Source organism: Austrofundulus limnaeus, unplaced genomic scaffold, assembly GCF_001266775.1.
Source record: "Austrofundulus limnaeus strain Quisiro unplaced genomic scaffold, Austrofundulus_limnaeus-1.0 Scaffold99, whole genome shotgun sequence".
Classification (NCBI taxonomy): Eukaryota; Metazoa; Chordata; class Actinopteri; order Cyprinodontiformes; family Rivulidae; genus Austrofundulus; species Austrofundulus limnaeus.
The window spans coordinates 1074354-1092392 of NW_013952501.1; the positions used below are offsets into that span (position 1 = coordinate 1074354).

Here is an 18039-nt window from a genome sequence, read left to right on the forward strand (position 1 = left end):
CACACACACACACATATATTGTGTGTGTGCGTAACTGAGTGTGCATGAGCGTGATACACCAGAGGCAGAATGCAACGCTGGGCCACTGAGCGGAAGGAGGAGCGTTAATGAGAAAGCAGGGGAGAATCCAGGCTGCTCCCATCGATAACCTCACACAACACTTCATGGATACGTTGGATCCTTTTTCTGCTCCCCTTTGAAAATTATGGCTGAACATCAAGGTTAAGAAATTATGTCTGAGAAGTCATTTTCAGTAGACATTCACAGAGCTGAGTCCTCGCTTTGGAGTCTACCTCATTAGTATGCTACTCACAGCATTAAAACTGTTTAAGGGTACAGATTATTCCAGAGGTGCTTGAGTAAAGTAGCATCTGATAACACTCCTGTACAAAACAATAGGGCTTTTTTAAAACTAATATTTTGTATCTGTGAACTGATGAATGTGCCCTCCAACCAGTGCTTGTGGTCATATTAAAGAAAACAATGGAAAATGGTCTTTAGAAATTCTTTTCAAATGGGTAAGTTTTGTTACCTATTCTTACTAGTGTCAGCTGCAGCCATTTAACTCCTAAGACCCAGGTTTTAATTCATTCAGTCTACATTCACTCTTCAGTATAGCATTGCTGTGCTATATGCCATGTCTGCTTCTCCTCCAAATCTCCTCAGCTGAGGATTTTAAATATCTGGGTGTCTTGTTCACAAGTGATTGAAGGATGATGCTGGAGATGAATCGACAGACTGAGGGCTCATCCTCAGTAATGAGGGGTGTTGCTTTGGTCAGGCATGGTCCGTCTACGTTCCAACTAGTGCTGGGTGGTATACCAGTTCGTACCGAATACCGTTTTTTTATTTTTGTTATGATATGAATTTTCTGAATACCGACATACCGGTTTAACTAGCCTGAACACGTGCAGAAAGTTTCGTCGCGGCCTCTGTTTCCCGGGGGACACTTTTCCTCACGGCACCGCTATGTGCATTAGCATGCTAATGTTATTGTTGCAGCTGCGGGTGGCGATTCCGCTTCTTATATTGGCTGACGTTAAAGAAAACATCCTGTTTTCGCCGTCACTGAATGTAGTAAACACCTCTTCAGTGACGTGCACAGTTAGATTTAACACGCGACTTTAATATGGAGACGTGGAGACGCATGGAGACTTTAGCGTGCTTCTATTGTGAAAAGCCGAGGGGAAAAAGTTTTGTAGTGGAATTGATTGACTGGTGTGCAAAGTGAGTCGTGCCGTTAATCTTTATTAAATAACATAAAACAATAGACCCGATAATAATCTTTTCTTAACCTTCCTCCTTCACGACTGGACCACAATGCATTACTACTGTCTCCAAACAGGAGGGGAAGAAAAGACATTTAGAGGAGGGGAAAAGAGTCACAGACAGAGGTACAGTAAAAGAAAAAAGTTAATAAGAGGTGTTTGTACATTTTATTATCAGCTGACCTGTGACGAAAAGAAAAATACCGTGATGTACCGTGAAACTGGTGTAAATGTTGAAAATACCGTGATATAAAATTTTGGTCATACCGCCCAGCACTAGTTCCAACCCTTAACTGTGGTCAGGAGGCGTAGATCATGACCAAAAGAGCAAGATCCAGGATGAAAGAGGCCAAAACGCTTTGCATGCACCTCAGCATCTAAAGGCGTGAGATGAGGTTGTTCAGGCAGCAGATCAGGATGCCTCTCTTTAAAGGTTTTCCAGGCATGTCCCACTGATAGGAGGATCTAGGACTTGCTGGAGGTATGTATCCTCTCTGGCCTGGGAACACCTCTCCTCAGGATGAGCTGGAAAGTGTAGATGGGGAGAGGGATGTCTGGTTTACTCTACTGGACCGATTGCCTTCACGATCTAACTTACGGATAGGTGGCAGAAGATGGAGATGGTTCTCCTACATGTTCCCTCAAGTTTTCTTATTGAGGTTTTCTAGTTGCTGCAACATTAGCCTTTTTGTTTTATGAACTAAAACACTTTAGTTTTATACAAGCTTACTCATATTAGGCTGCTGTCCTGGATCCAACCAGAACAGGCTGAGAAAGCCTGAACTGATTTGCTTTAGGTATTTTATCTACAAACATGTGCCACCAAACTTTTAAAAACAAATTTAATCAAACATTAAACGCCTTATTGTGCAGCTAACATACATTTTGCTTTTTAATTTAGCATTTGTATCTTTTTTTCTAATGTGCATCTTTAAAATACAGATAAAACGTTTCAGGGTAATTTCTTACATTTGTATTTATGATATCTGAGCAGCTAAACTTAGGCACTTTGTAGATACAAGGTGTTCTTGCTAATGCTTACATAAATCAAGATATTCTGTGTTTAAAATTGGTTTCATCGCAGTTCCACATTCTACATAAATCCCCATATGGATACTGAGAATGAATTATTAAACCGTTCATGACGATCACACCATTAGAGAGTAACACTGCTTTGTAAAAGTCACACAAAGGCCTTTTTTTTTCTGAAGCACTGACTCAAAACTCAAATAGAAAAAAAACAGTGTTTTTCTCTTTTTGATATTCAATTAGTAGTTTAGTCAACGATTTTAAATTCAATGTTTGATCATCCCTGAAACCCCACCGCTGCGGCAGCTTTGTGGTTCAGATCTCCTTAAAATGTGGCCGTGCACGAGGAGTACGCTTGACTTCTGTCTTTCAAGGAAAAAAAAAAACTTGGGAAAAAAGAAAAGAGGAAAAAAAAACCCAAGGGGGTGTTTGTCGAGGTGAAACTGTCGATTCTACATATTTTTGACAGAAGGCTCCCTGCATCGCCTCTGCAAGATTTAAAAGCGGCGCTGTCAGCACAGGCCGGCATTAAGAAACACTTTCACACATCACATTCTAATCAAAGCTCGCTCTTTTTAACCACCGTGAAAGCTTTCATGTTAACACGACACCACGACCAAAGCTTTATTCACGCTTTTTAGAAAGGGACTGACCGGTCAATGAGCATGTGTGTGTGTGTGTGTGAGTGTGTGTGAGTCTCTGTCTGACAATACACCATATCTATGTCAACACATTCTGTCCTTGCTTCTCATCTTACCGGCAGTACTTTGTGCGACTCCGTCAGCCATGCATGAATTGCCTGTGATCCTCACTTACGCTCTCTACACCTGTGTGTTTATGTGTGCATGCAGGCACTTAGGGATGTGCATATTTTCCGAGCCGTCTCAGGTTGCCGGCTCAGATGTGAGCGTTCACTTATCCAGCCAATTAGAGGTTGCCTTTTCATCCTCGTGGAAAGCTGTTTGGAGTCTTAATTGGCAGTCAGATTTGCATTACTTTGATTACAAGTTTTTTTGTGTGCGCTTGTTTTCAAGTTTATAAGAGTGAGTCTGAGTGCTGTTCAATAAAAGTAAGTTGTTTTGTCTGGTTTATTTATTTATTTTTTTCACTTCTTTTTTTTTCCTCAAGTGCTTTTTGGTTGCCGTGTTTTGAATATTATAGTATTGTTTCGAAAAGAGACAAGAGCCTCTTAAATAATGCAGGTGTGATTTGTGCCGGTGCACTACTGGCCCATTATGAGGCAGCTTTATGATAATGCTGCACCATTACCTGTGCTGCTGAAGTTTACATACTTGTGTCACAGACAAAAATGTCATGTTGGTGTTTCATTTGAACCACGTTCATTTTTTAGAGTGTAATAATTACAAAACAACTCCAAAAAAAAGGATAAAAAAATTAGGTGCAGAATATATTTTATTGAGGGTTTTCTATAGTCCTCTAAGGGTGCATACAACCTCAAATACATGCACACAATAATATAACTGTAGTGGCAATTTCCTTTTAAGTTTATTTAAAAGGCCACTAAGACCAAACCGTTGACATTAAAGGGAAGTTTGACTCATCAACATTCAGTTTGTTGCGGTTTGTCGGTATCTGCAAACAAACAGGTAAGTAAGTCATGTTAGCTGACACGGTGGGATATGTGATGGCCGCGGGTTAAAATCGTGGTGAGAGTGTGCGATTACACAGACACCGCGTATGTGTGTGGGTCAACTATTTTAATGCCTCCGCTCGAGGGCACCAGCTTGATCGGAGTTTTCAAACACCTCTCAGTATGTGCGTGTCTATATTTGAGAGCGTCTGTTCACATTTAAGGTGGGTAACTCTTATCTCGTCTACATCTGACATCAGCAGGCAAGTGGGACTGAAGAAAGATTGAACAAACACACAAATCCACACAAATACAATCTCACATATATTAGGAGAGGTTTGGGTCAGTGGTGTAATATGGAGCATCGCTGCAGGCAGAGGCCTGCCCACTCAGATTTATGTAACTTCTTCAATAGGGCAGGTAGAATGCTCTCATTTCTCTCTCTCTTACACACAACTCACACCAAAATAGCCTGAAGAGTGTGAGCTGGCTTTACTCTCAGGGAGAAGCTCCTTCTTCTTCAAACTCTGCCTCATTTCTGTCTTTCCTTTTCCATCTCCTCCTCCTTCCCTCCACTCCCACCATTACTTTTCACCCCTAGGCAATACCTGGGAATGCATTCGCATTTTGTAGCTTCACATTTCCCCCTCACTACTCACTGAAGCATTACCCTGTTATCCTGGTCACCTTACTCCTCTTCCTGCCCAGATCTCACAGCTCTCTCTCCTCTCCTGTCCTGCGCTGATTCACCGCCTGCGTTCTAAAGCCATCGGTGCCAACCAGGAATCCCTTTTCTCCTCTCTCCAGACATTTTCTGTCTCTTTACCTATTTCTTCTTTTTTTTTTTTTTACTCCTCGTTCCCATATCTTAATCTTGATCTTCTGGTTTATCTGTCTTCTATCAACAATTCCAGAACAGATGGCTACATTTAGCCTGGAGCAAAAACACTGGCTTTGGACTACAGCACCACCAGGGCCCGCTCTTTTTTTTTTTTTTGCATTCATGCGAGATATAATGAGCTGATAACCACAAGCAAAAATGCATAAACCATGTGGCACAGTGCAGATATTCACACCTTAGGGTTGTTCTTTGGTAGCATGCTTAATTATATCCAATTAGAAAAAAGAAACAACAACAAAGATTAAAGCTGTGTTTTTAACTACAATCTTAAAAAACAGAGGGGACAAAATGAAAAGGAAAATGGAAGGGGGTGTTAAGAGCCGTTTATAAAGTTTAAAAGAAATTGTTAAGTGTGGTGAGGAGAAAAAAAGTTGGGAACCATTAAAAACACGATTTGAAAAGATGGATCCAGATGGAGAGTGATGAAAGGAGAGGAAACCACTTAGCGGGAACAGTGAGATCAATCAGAAGGAAGGCAGACGGAGGAGGATATCATAGTGTGAGTGTGTGTGTGTGTGTGTGTGTGTGTGTGTGTGTGTGTGTGTGTGTTTTTGGGGAGGCCTTCAGACAGTGGGACTGGAGGGTTGTAAAGTGATGCTTTTTACTGGATGATATGCAGAGCAATCACCTCAATGGCACAGAGTGTGGGCAACTAGTCATTGTGATCAATTCAAAAAGAATTTTATTTTCTAGTTTGTTTGTATATTAGCATTATTCTTTATTTCTCCTTTATTTCCTCACCTTTGTTTTAAATAGATTCCTGTGCATGAGAAAATAAGAAGGAATGATCACAAAAAGTGGGCTCATTGGAAAGATTATAAACAATGAATGTCTTACTTGGTGCAGATAGGTCATGGAATGACCTCCATTTGGAGGAAAGGAGTTGAAATTTACCATAATTATTGAGGCAACAGATGGGATTAAAAACAAGGTGAATTGCCGCCAACTCCAATCTTAGAAAATTTATTCATGCATAAGCTGTTTTATAAAGTCTGACACTACTCTTATTTTCACATTAAATTTTACAGGAAGTGCTACTACTAGTTGCTGCCTCCATTTGGGCAGAGCTTTATGAAAGTTACTGAGCAAGACCAAACTGACAATGTCAAGAACAGTTATGAAGGAGCGTTCTCACAAACCAATATGAAATTTTTGAGAGTTTCAAGACAACAGCGATCCACTAACAAGCATCCTGCTGCAGGCAGATGCATGCACAAAACTGATAAATGCATGCAGATCATGAGGTGAATATATGTATTGTACAGTCTATTTTCCCTGATGCATGGAAGTTTGCTCAGATTACTCCCATTTTTAAATCTGGTGATCCAACAGAAGTTTCAAACTATCGGCCAATTTCTGTTCTTCCTATTTTTCTAAGTTACTTGAAAAAACATTATTTAATCAACTACTTTAGCATCTAGAAGCTAATATTATGCTAAGCAATAGCCAACATGGTTTCCGCACGTCAAGGTCAACCATGTCTGCATTAATTTTATTCACTGAACAAAGACGTGCTGCTTTGAACAAAGGTAAAGTAACTGCTGCTGTATATATGGATTTTCGTAAAGCATTTGACACAGTTGATTTCTTTTCAACTTTCATCATCTGCAATACAAATGTTTTCCTCTTATTTGACTGATAGGTGTCAGGTTGTGAAACATGGAAGCTCTGTGTCTGGGTCTCTGCCCTGTTCCATGAGAGTTCCGCAGGGTAGCATACTGGGCCCATTGCTTTTCCTATTATACATAAATGACCTTCCAAAAATATTGAAGTATTCAAATATTTTAATGAATGCTGACGATACTGTTCTTTTTTGTCTGATTTCAATATTGAATCTATTAATAGTCAGTTACAAACAGATCTTCAGACATTTCATGGTTGGCTTCAAGATAATCTTTTGTCAATTAATGTTAAAAAAACTGTGTGCATGTATTTTTCCTCACCCAGGAGACATATCAATATAACAAATCAACTCACTTTTTTAAACAAACCCYTTGATATTGTCACTACCTACAAATATCTTGGAATTACTTTGGATTCTCATTTGACTTATCGTGATCATGTACAAGTCTTAACCACTAAGTTGAAACAGAAATTATATGTTTATTCAAAAATTAGATCCAATCTGACATCTTCTGTTTCAAATATCTATCTTCATGCCATTATACTCTCAACCATGTCGTACTGTTTACCTGTTTGGTCTCTTACAACAAATGAAATCTTAGAACCCATAGTTAGGCTCTACAACAGGGCCTTCAAAATTCATAAAAAACTTCCTGGTTTGACTCATCACTGTACAGTTCTTTCATTGTCTGATGCCTTGACTTTTCAGAATTATGTTTTGTACAGTGGTATTAATTTATATTTTCAGATCTTCCAAGGTGCCAATTATGGAACTCTCTGTGCATTGCTGCCCAAATCAAATTCTGGAAGTGGTCAATCAACTAGATCTGTTACAAAAGGACAACTGATATTACCAACTTTTAAAAACTGTTATGGCCAGAGGTTTTTCTTCTATGTTTATACTAAAGCATGGAATGACATTCCTCAAAACATAAAGTCCATTTCAAAACTACAGCCCTTTAAGAAGAATCTTGTCTGCCATCTGCTGGACACTTTTTGTTGTGCTCATATTTAGATGTCCTATTTTGCAAATGCTGCCTTTTTGAAATTTGGTATGCTTGTTTGTCTTTGTGTCTATGGTGTAATAATAATTATGTGATTGTGATGCTGTAATTCTGAGTGTTTATGTGCTGCAGAACAGGAACCTGCTGTAAAACAGCAATTATGCTGAGTCAGGCTTGATTTTTAATAATCTTTTCCTGTTAAATAAATAAATCAAATTAAATCAATCCACCAGAAACACATTATCTTCACTTGCTGTCACAGAAAAAAACCTGATGTCCACCGTTTTGATTTGATTTATGTGATTCCTCTCTAACCTTCTACCTCATAAAACGTCTACACCTGTTATGTGCAAACCAACCAAAACAACAACGATAATAATAAAAACTTAATTTAGAAAACCTTACTTTATAAATAATTTGTTTTCCCCTTGTAAATGCTTGAAGCACAATACACCTTGGACTGGCAGGTTTTTCAGAGCATTAGTCATTCAAGTTTCAAACTTTGCACTTGAAAGAAAATGGATAAAACGCAAAACATTATTAAAAAGCAAAACAAAAACCAAACAAAAAAAAAACTGCAGTCATTTCATCAATGATCCAGTTTAGTCTTGGTCCTACCCGTTAGATTGTCGGTCAAGTCAGAATCAAACTCCATTTCTCCAAACAGAGTTTGTTCAAAAAGCTCTTATCAAAAGGTCTGTTCCTAAACATTTCACAAAAAGCCCACTTCAAAAGATCTGGGCTATTTAAGAAAAGACTTTTAATGCAGTAACTTAAATTCAAAGAATAAAAACATATTTCAACAAGATGATTCAGATATGATGTAGGCTTACAACATAAAGTCAACTCACTGAACTGTTACCTTCAACATCCCACCACAAGGCAAACAAATTGAAATCACTTAGCCTCGAGATAAGTCCATTCAGCTCGTTTCCGTACAATGTGAATTACTCATTTTAGCAGAATTGGACTCAACTCAGCTCAGTTTCAAATCCATTCAGGTCCATTTCATTCAGTCCAACTCAAAACCACTTTATGCAGTGAAGATTCCTTTGTGTAGGTGGATAAAACCAGTCACGGGGCTACTAAGCTGCGTAGAATCCCAGCCTTGTGTGAGGAAAGAGCGCTTTTGTTTAGCAATATTGGGCAAAATTGCTCAACCCTCCGACAGCCATTAAGGTAATGCTGCAAGGCAGAAGAGCTGAATGCAACACTGTACAACGCAGAGCCGAGTGTTCGAGAAGCAAATAAAAGGACGCATCTTGGTGCAAAGCTTGTAGCATGGGGCTTTGTGTGTGCTCGAGAGCACGTCTGTCTGGGAGCGCGCTTGTAAAAGCATCTGCGGATGTGTGTGACTCTGGGATACAAGTGTGCCCGGGCACATGACTCGATCCAGAGGGAAGAAGAAAGTGATGTAAGAGATGGAAAACTTTCCTATCAGCTTGTGTGTGTCATCACATTCCTATTAGACTCTGCATGCTCGCAGTCAAATGTGTATATGCGTAAAGATCTGTTCGGGTGAGTAATTAGAATGATGCACTAACACACAAAAAGCGTGATTCAGTGAACATGCCCGTGTGTGTTAAAGTCACAAGTTTCAAACTGTCTGCTATGTGTGCGTGGGTCTGCCTCGGCTTGTCTGAGTGTGTGTGCGTGTGTGTGAGGTGTGTGGGAATGACGTTCCCACATTCTTGCCGTTTTACAGAGAAGTTGAAACAAAAGCTGAAGGGAGGACTTGTTAACACGGTAACATTATCAGCTGAACAGTCTGTCTCTATTAACTCGTGTAAACAGCTGAGACAGACGGGGAACTTCAAATCTCACCCCAGCTCTCACTGATCTTGATATAAAAATGAAAATGGTGATTTCTCTCTGTTTGTGGTCTTTCTTTCATTTTGTTCTATCTCACTTCCTGGGCTTCCACATAAAACATCTACAATGTATAATATGTATGAGAATGTCAGAATGTTTTCCTTAAGCTTTAGTTAAGTCCTTAACCCTCACATGCTAAGTTAACCCTTCCTTTCCATTAGGAAAGGAAAGTAACAACATAGTCTTTGATATTAAGCCAAAACAATGTGAGGAGTATTGATGACTAAAGTACCACTTTTCATTTCTTATCATCACCCCACTACAGCCAATCTACACTACTGGGGATTATATACTGTATATATATATATTCTGCTGTATCTATTTCTCCGATTCACCATCTGTCCATCCATCTATCATCTATACCCACTTCTTCCTTTCGGGGTTACGGTGGTCACTGGTGCCCATATCCAGCAGTCACTGTACGAGGAGCGGGGTACATCCTGGACAGGGTCACATAGAGGCAAACGAGACAAACAATGCCTGTGTTTCTCAGGCATATATTTAAATACTATACCATACTAAAGTACCTATGTCACCTTTAGTTGTTATTAAAATGCTGTTTTTATGTTTAAATAGAAAATAAACTTATCTTCTTATCACTTCCTTTTCTAAACGCCTTGAAATTGGCCTGTCTCTTTAAGAACCACCTTCCGCTTCTGTCCCGTCCATTTCGGTGCAGGTGGGGGGGGGGGGGTGTCTCGCGTGCGCTATGATGCAGTTTACTTGGCATCTGAAAATACATTTCCTCAAAGGTATTTTGAATCTGAAAAGAACTTCACTGAGTGAGAAGTAGTGCTGAGAGCAGCAGACAGTTTAAGTTTCACTTCCACTTTTGCTCTGTTATTGCCGAGAGCCTACAGGAGTCATGGACGGGGTGTGTGGGGCGGGAGGAGGGGCGGGGCGCTCTGCCATGAGGAAGTTCGGCTTAAAGACACGTCCCAGGGGCGTTTCTGGTCCCAAAAGGCGTTCCTGGTCCCCACCTGTCGTTTTGCTCCTCTGCATGGCTTCCTAAAAACGCTGCAGGATTTCTCAAACATGCATGAATGAGTCAAAGCAAGGCTTTGGGCATGTGTTATTTTTTTATGAGAGTATAACATTATAACATGGTATAAAACTCAAAAACGTTGATTTTACATGATATTTCCCCTTTAAGTATATTTTGATTTATTGACTCTATAAGGCACAGAATTGTCAAGGTTCGTTTAACAAGTCTGAGAATCGGTGTTTGATTTTTTTTGCTCTTTTACATGCTTTAATTTTTATAAATGTTTAAATGATTAAACATCAGAACCAAAGATTAAAGAAAAAAATGCCCCAAAGTCCCAAATCTGATTACAAATTTGTGTATCCGAACTTTTAATTTCCTTTTTATCTATTAATCATCTCACATAATCTCAGCATGTGCTTTTTTTTTTAGAGGTAAAATTTTTCATTAAGGACCTTTGATTTCTTTGAGACAAATTTTTTTGGTGCTGTTTAAGTATAAGCTCAAATCCACTCACAATATCCAATCACTATTGCTTCACGGTTCCATTAATTCAGGAGAAATAGGCATGAAATGGCTGCTCTGCGATGAAATTGTTCCTGATACAGATGTCAAAGTGAATTTGGACATATCACATCTGGTAAGTTTTAAAATAAACTTGGTGATCAAGCAAAGGGGTAACAATCTCCCTGTCTGCAAAATGTCTATTTCCTGACATGGAGAAAGTTCCAGGTTAGGTTAGAAGAATAGAATAGAATAGAAATAGTCTTTATTGTCCCGCTGAGGGGAAATTCAGGTGTCACAGCAGCATCCGTACAGAGGTTCACACACTATTTATTTTACAAACTATAGATAGTGCACACAAAATAAAATTAACACTGACTAGCCATGATACGACTACTACTAATAATAAAAAATAATATAAACAATTGTGCAGAATAGTAAAAAGATGTGTTTTTTTAGAGACAGTAGATGTCAGAATCTGACATTAGGAAACAGAAATTGCCTGTTTTCAGTGCAAAACAATCTCAACAGACTATTAACTGTAAAGTGAAGTTTCACAATATAGACAAGAAACACAGATGTGCAATTACAGCAGATTTTTTTAAGGTTTAAAATAGGTAGTAACAGAGCAGGTGATTGCTCAGATTAGTAATAATATAAATGAGTAGTAGTGCAAATGATTGTTCAGATGCGTAATTACAATGAATAGTAACAAGTGATTGTGCAGGCAGCTGGCGTCTAAACACATTATAACCAGCACCACGCCCAAAAATCATAGAGTAGGTTAAGATGCATAATCTCTGATACAACTGAAAATAACTTAACTTTAAGCTAGAGCAGTTAACATTTGATAAAGGTAGCTTTAAGTTCATGTTTGTCTAGTTTTTTCTGGGTAAACTTGGGTTCTGATAAACATCTTTAACACCAACTACCTAAAAGTTCATCTCTTGATGGATGCAGCACCCACAATAACAATTTACCATACCACAAAAACTGCTTAGGAAGCTCCAAAGGAGAGGGAAAAAAAAAACAATCCAGTGTATTAACCCTGGCTCAAAGTATTAGAGATGATAATTTAATCAACATCACAGCATTCTAATGGAACCATAAAGGTTTATAAAGTCTGCTCTTAAACCTACAGGGAACCCCTGTGCTGAAAACCACAGTAATATTCTGTGCTCAAGGTTAAAAAACTCTACAGCTTGAAGAGGTTTTGTAGGTTCAAGGAGGACCTAAATTATGCTTGACTGGTGGTTTTGATGCTGTAGTCCAATACGGTGTTCGATACTACAGCATATGCAGGGTTACAAATTAAAAATGTAGCACGACTTGTGGTCAGATAACCAAATAAATAATTAATGCGTCTGCTGCAGGTCCATATGGCACTCCTGAGCAAACAAAACAACCAATAAACAGCCAATCCAAGAGGTTTTTAACGAGCCCAAACCTCAAACTGATGAGAAAGACAAAGTTTTTTTTTTATATTTATTCTGAGCCAGAGGAACAGAAGTGCAGAAGAAAGCAAACCCCTCCAAACTCTGAGCTATGTGTCCATATGATCTTGGTCGAGTGGAAAATCAATGTTTACAGGATAAGCCATGTGTTCCACCTCCACCGCCGAGCCTCTAACAAAAACCTACATCTGCCTCCTTTTTTCCTGCAATGTCTGAGTCTTTCTTCATCTCCTACCACCGCGTATAGCTCTCGCTTCATTTTCTAAGGCTCGTGTTCCCTCTCTGATGTCCACCGACGTCCCCTCCCCTTGCTCTTTGTTGCAGGGTCAGTAGATAAGTTTTCAGTCTGGCTCAACCGGTGATCCCCCGCTTTGGTTACCTTGTCCTTCTCACCTCCCACTTACCCCCACCTCTTTACCTCCTCATGCACTCGCTCCTTGAGCATATGGTTGGCTGCATGGCCTGAACTCAGCGCAGCTTTAATAAACACATTGGTGAGCGGGTATCATCATGACTGGGGTTATGGGTCGGTTACAGCGTGCTCGTGGAAAGTGAGTAAAGGCGGGGTGGGGTGGGGGTTGAGACTGTGTCTGTTTGTTTCTGGTTGACAGTGCCTTCAACTCTATGAGGCAAACACACTCATGATCACAGGAAAGCCTGCGTGTGTGGATGCGTTCATCCGGCATGCCTTAGTGCGTCGAGGGGTGAGAGCGCGCCTGTGACAGACGTTCATCATATTTAATCCTGAGGGGATTTTGTAGAAATGAAAAGCTGCTTTTCAATTTTATAATCCAGTAGACCTAATCTCTCCAGCCACGCTTCTCCATACAGTCCAATTAGATGAACAAGTCTGTCTGGATGAGTCCTATTTACCACAAACCCTTTCCCGAAGCCAGCAGAGTCTAACAGTGACCTTCACGAGGAGTTATAGAACTGTGCAATGCGCAAAAAGCTGCTCTGTCAACCCACCTGTTTCCACTGCAGCCTTGGCCTTGTTAGCAGGGGCATTGATTAGACTTGGACTCAATCTTTTTGGAGCGGGTTTGTGTGTGTGTGTGTGTGTGGGGGGGGGGGTGTGTGTTTGGTTCGATTCTGCCTCTGTGGCACCGTGCTCTAACCCGCCCACACCCACTGGCTCCGGAGCGAGAAAGTGCTAACTACAGTAAAAGAAGTCGCACTAGTGAAATTGCTGAGTTGATGCATTCTCAGAGGTCAGTGTGACACATGGAAGATACAAAGAGAGCAGCGGCGGGCTGCTCGGAACCATAGGGAGGCATGATACAGAAAGCAGGAGACTGACAGAAAGGGGCAAAGTGTGAGAGTCAAAAAGTAGAGGTTGTGAAAATGTCTGGGCCAAGAGCTCAGTAAGATTACATTATGCCCCCCAATAACTGCAATGAAAAGAAAAAAGAGAAAAAAAGACGCATAAATCAATGACCTTTGCTGTGGTTGATTGAGGGCAGCAGTCAGGAAAAACAGTTTTCCGTGTGTGCAGCACTACTTAGAGGGTAGAACCAGGCCACTTTCGCCATATTGACCGCAGTGCCATGTGACTGCTGTGATCGTTAATGTGTCCTGATGCCAACGGGTATCCTGATGACCCACATCTCAGCAGTCCACTCTCACTGTCTGGCTGGCACCCAAAACAGACCTCTCTCCATCTTGTGCAGTTTCTCTGCCACTCCCCTCTGGGACACATGTGCTCTAACCTTCCTCCTCACGCTTTCTCCATTAGAGCCCAATTTAAGTGGTCGATGAACTAAAAGCATACAAATGTCCCATAAGGTAAAGGATATTTATCAAGCATGTATCGGTTTTGGAAAGGAATTAATCAAATTTGTGATTTTTCCTATTATTGCATAAAGTTTTGAGGTTGAAGACTTTACGTGTTATAATTAGGACTGTAGTTCATGTAGCATATATACAATGCTCAGTCTAATCTAAGATAAAACAGTTATCTTTTTACTCAAAATGCACCAATTTAATGATATACTGTACATTTGGAAAAAAAATTAGTTATTAGGTTGAGCATAATTTAAGTAGGATAAATTATTCCACACTTTGGTGTAAAGTAAAAGCTGATTCCTTAAGCTTTAATTATTTTAGTTTTTCAAGTACTTTTATTTTGTAATAAATATGCAAACAGTGAATAATTTAATTAACTGTGAATTGATCTGCATAAACTGACAGTGTGATAAAATATATACAGATATCAATTATTCCTCTTTTACAAGACAAAAAAGGAAAAGCTGAAGGTGTTAAGTGGTTGAATTTACACTAAATGAATAGCTTTTACTAAAAAGATAAAGATTACTCATTTCAATAGCATTTTTTTTGCGCTGCTCAATCCACCATTCCTCCCACTTCTCTTGTTCATTTTAAAATTTATTCAGTCTCATTGATACACAGCTTTTTTTCCTGTCCCCCTTTCCCTCCTCCTCAATGGACAGTTTAGTTTTCAAAACATAACAAGTACTTGTTGCCTCCATGACGCTACCTTCAACTTTAGTTTATATGACTTGCCTGCTTTAAATTCATTTTTTTATTTCCTAGTTTAGAATAATCTAGTTGGTGTGATGATGTGCTGATTTCAGATGAAGAGTTTTTAATGTTGTCACTGACCCAGTAAAGTAGCTTTGAAATCCACAACCCCCCCACCCCCCACAACACACACACACACTTCTCGTTGACTCAATCTTTCTTCCCCTCACAAACTTCCATAAATCTCTCCCACTCCTGATCTAATGCTACTCCAATTTCTGCTGGCGTCCCATTTCCCTCATTTGGCACACACGCGCCACCTTTTACTCCCCGAGTCTATCTCTCACCCGCACTCATGTAGAAAATGAATATGCCTCCATAAAATAAGCAGTCCCTCAAGCTCAGTGACGGGAGCCCACCAACTCAAACCTGCCTGCGTCGCCAAACTATTCGAATTAACAAACTCTGACATTTAAGTGAGCGCAGTCGCGCGTGAGCATGTCGAGCCCCAAACACACACACTGTGACTGTTGGATGTTTTTCTTTCGTTTTGGTTGGGGTGGGGGGGTGCACCCCACTGCACCGGGGGGAGTTAATTACCCCACGTGATCAATAATTCATTAAGCTGTCAGTTTGTGTGTCTGCATGGCTCCCTATGTGTGCTGGCATGTTTTGAGAGCACGTAAGCATGAACACCAAACTCTCCCAGTAAGCAGTTTCTTTCCCAGGGAATGGCAGATTAAGAGGATTGACTCCGTAATGGATTAATCTCCAGAGTTTTGTGTGCGTATGCATATGTGCGCACGCGCGCTCCTGCAAGTGTGTGTGTTGAGCAGGATCAGAGTGCCCATGTATGAATTGATTAGCCTAAGAAGCTCTTCTCCTTCCATTTTAATGACCACATCAGCATTTTTTTTCACCACAAGCTGGATAAATGTAGAGCTGTCCGTCAAGGAAATGAGACGCCGCCCCTTTAAGCAGGGTTGGCTGTCATTCAAACGCCGCTCCGGGAAGACTCCCCGTGGACAGCAGAGAGACCCTCTGCTGTGTCAGTGTGTCTACGATGATAGATGGGGCCTGTGTCTGTGCATTATTGTGTGTGTGGGCAGAGGAGTGAGTGACCGTCTCTATGCAGTGTTTATTTGTCAGCTTTTAACCGCAGCCTCCCGATGGAACGCCAGAGCCAGCGCTTACATTATCTATGCAGCTGATATTGTTTATGAAGTGAATATATATGCTAACTGGAAGACAGATAACAGCTTGAGAAAGGAAGACACAAAGACAAAAATGACCAATTACCCTGTTGGAAGAATGTGTTTGCCCACCCACACTAAATCTTTGCTCTGAACTCATCGGGGGGTCCCTGCATATGGTCTCACACACGCTCACAATCATGCATATATGCAAAAATCCCCATTCAACTATCTTTCGGTGACAGTATGGGCCTGTCGTGTGCCCTGCAGTAGATGTGGCAGTCCAGCTTAAGATGGTGACACGCAGGCACACACACCCAGACAGCTATTTTGTGGAGATAAAACGGTGTTAGCAGCAGGGTGTGCAGGATGCATATCAGCAAAGTAGAAGCGAGTAATGCCATGATGGAGCCACAGACTGTAAAGACCCCAAAACACACTTAGATGAAGATGAAACAGTTCAAAAAATGTCATGTGTTGAGTTGATTTTCAGTGATCCTACCTGTTTGCTGTACTTGTTTCCAGTCTGGCAACTATAATCTGAGCACTGGTCAGAGCCCAAGGACATGGCGTCTGCGTTGCCACTGCCCCCGGTACTGCTGCTGCTGGAGCCGGCACTCCCCACGCACCCGCCGCTGCCCACAAAGGTGTTGGAGGGAGGCAGCTCCTGGACCGCTTGGTGCTTCTTGCCCTCCGCTGGGGGAGAGTGTGGCTGTAGATTCACCGCAGGAAGGGGTGAGCTGGATTTGTAGTGCCTGGCCAGATCGGGGCTAGACTGGTGTCTCCTGCCTCCGCCCATCCGTGGGCTGCCGGGGTCACCATCCACGGCACAGTAGCGGGCTGCCAGGCGCTCGCTAGCACTACTCAGTTCTTCCTCCTCCTCATCGTCATTGCCATGGCGTCGCAGGCCGTTGACTGTGACAATGCCACTGTAAAGAGATCTGTCTGACTTCCCACCTCCTCCGATCGTACCGCCGCCTCCGGTGCGTTTATCCCGCCGAGGTTTGCGTCCGCGGTCTGATCCCCCACCCCGACTGGCCTGCGGCTGAGCCCCCGAGGGACTGAAGAAGTCCTCCTCTGGCTCCTTTTTACCAGCTTCGTAACCGTTCTTCCCCTGAGTGCCGCACTGTCGAGCCGTGACCACCAGAAGGATAACCAGAATGACGGCCGCCGCTCCCGCCAGGACGCCGATGGCAACACTCAGGCGCTGTTTTCCCAGGGCACGCTCACTGTCTGGGTCCCCGGCAATGTCCAGCGACAGTGGAGCCATAAGGCTTCGAGCCACCTGAAATGGAAAGGAGCGAGAAAAATCAGGGCTAAAAGTCCCCAAATAGACATATAATAAACAGAAGTAAAATGAGAACTTTCCAAAAGCAAAACAGTGAGAACAGCGTCTGTAGGAGATGACACAGTGGGTGTGAGCCACCGAGAAACATCAAACAGCATCTTCATCTTAATTATACTTATCATTCTGTTTAGTGTGGGAGCTTCACTGTTACTCCCAGGCACACAGAGTGTCACTTAATATATAATAGTTCTAGCTTCCCAGTTGCAGAATTTCCGGCTGAGCCTAAAATTCTTTACTTACAGTATGATCGCAAATCATCTGCAGTGGTATGAGAAATACCACGGATTAGGCTGCTTAGAGCTGATTAGGAGAATAAAAAATGATTTTAGACATGGAGGTCAGGAGCAGTTAGAACTTATGTAGGAAAAAACAGTAAATAATGTAGTAAGTCAAGCTAAAAGACAGACTATGGCTACATCCTCAGGCCAAAAACACTACTGTCTCATCAATAAACAATATCCCTATTGTAAACAATAGTGTAGGCGTGGATTTGTTAAGGATTTGCTATCACAATTCCTGCTCTGAGTATTGAATGGGTGAAGAGGGAGAGTACTTAAAACGTGTGAGCTCATTTTCACAGCCATTTCTTTTGGCCTCTTTAAGGTCTTGATTTTGTTCTGTTAAGCTAATAGCTTTTTGTTGCGGCGCAAATCCGTGCAAATCCATTTTAATATCTATACTTAAAAAATGCTTTTGTATTTTTTGCTCCAGACAAATGATCTTCGATTAAGAAAACATAAGGGCATCCATTTACACACACACACACACACACACACACACACACAC

General features: G+C 41.2%; 1 protein-coding gene across 2 annotated transcripts in view; it reads right to left on the minus strand.

Annotated features, from left to right (window-relative positions):
- Positions 1–18039, minus strand: part of pcdh7a (protocadherin 7a) — a 55459-nt gene that overhangs the window by 25297 nt on the left and 12123 nt on the right. For both annotated transcript variants that reach the window (XM_014013283.1, XM_014013282.1), the window contains exon 4: positions 16408–17190. In XM_014013283.1, coding sequence (XP_013868737.1) covers positions 16408–17190 — 783 coding nt within the window. The remainder of the gene's footprint in view (positions 1–16407; positions 17191–18039) is intronic.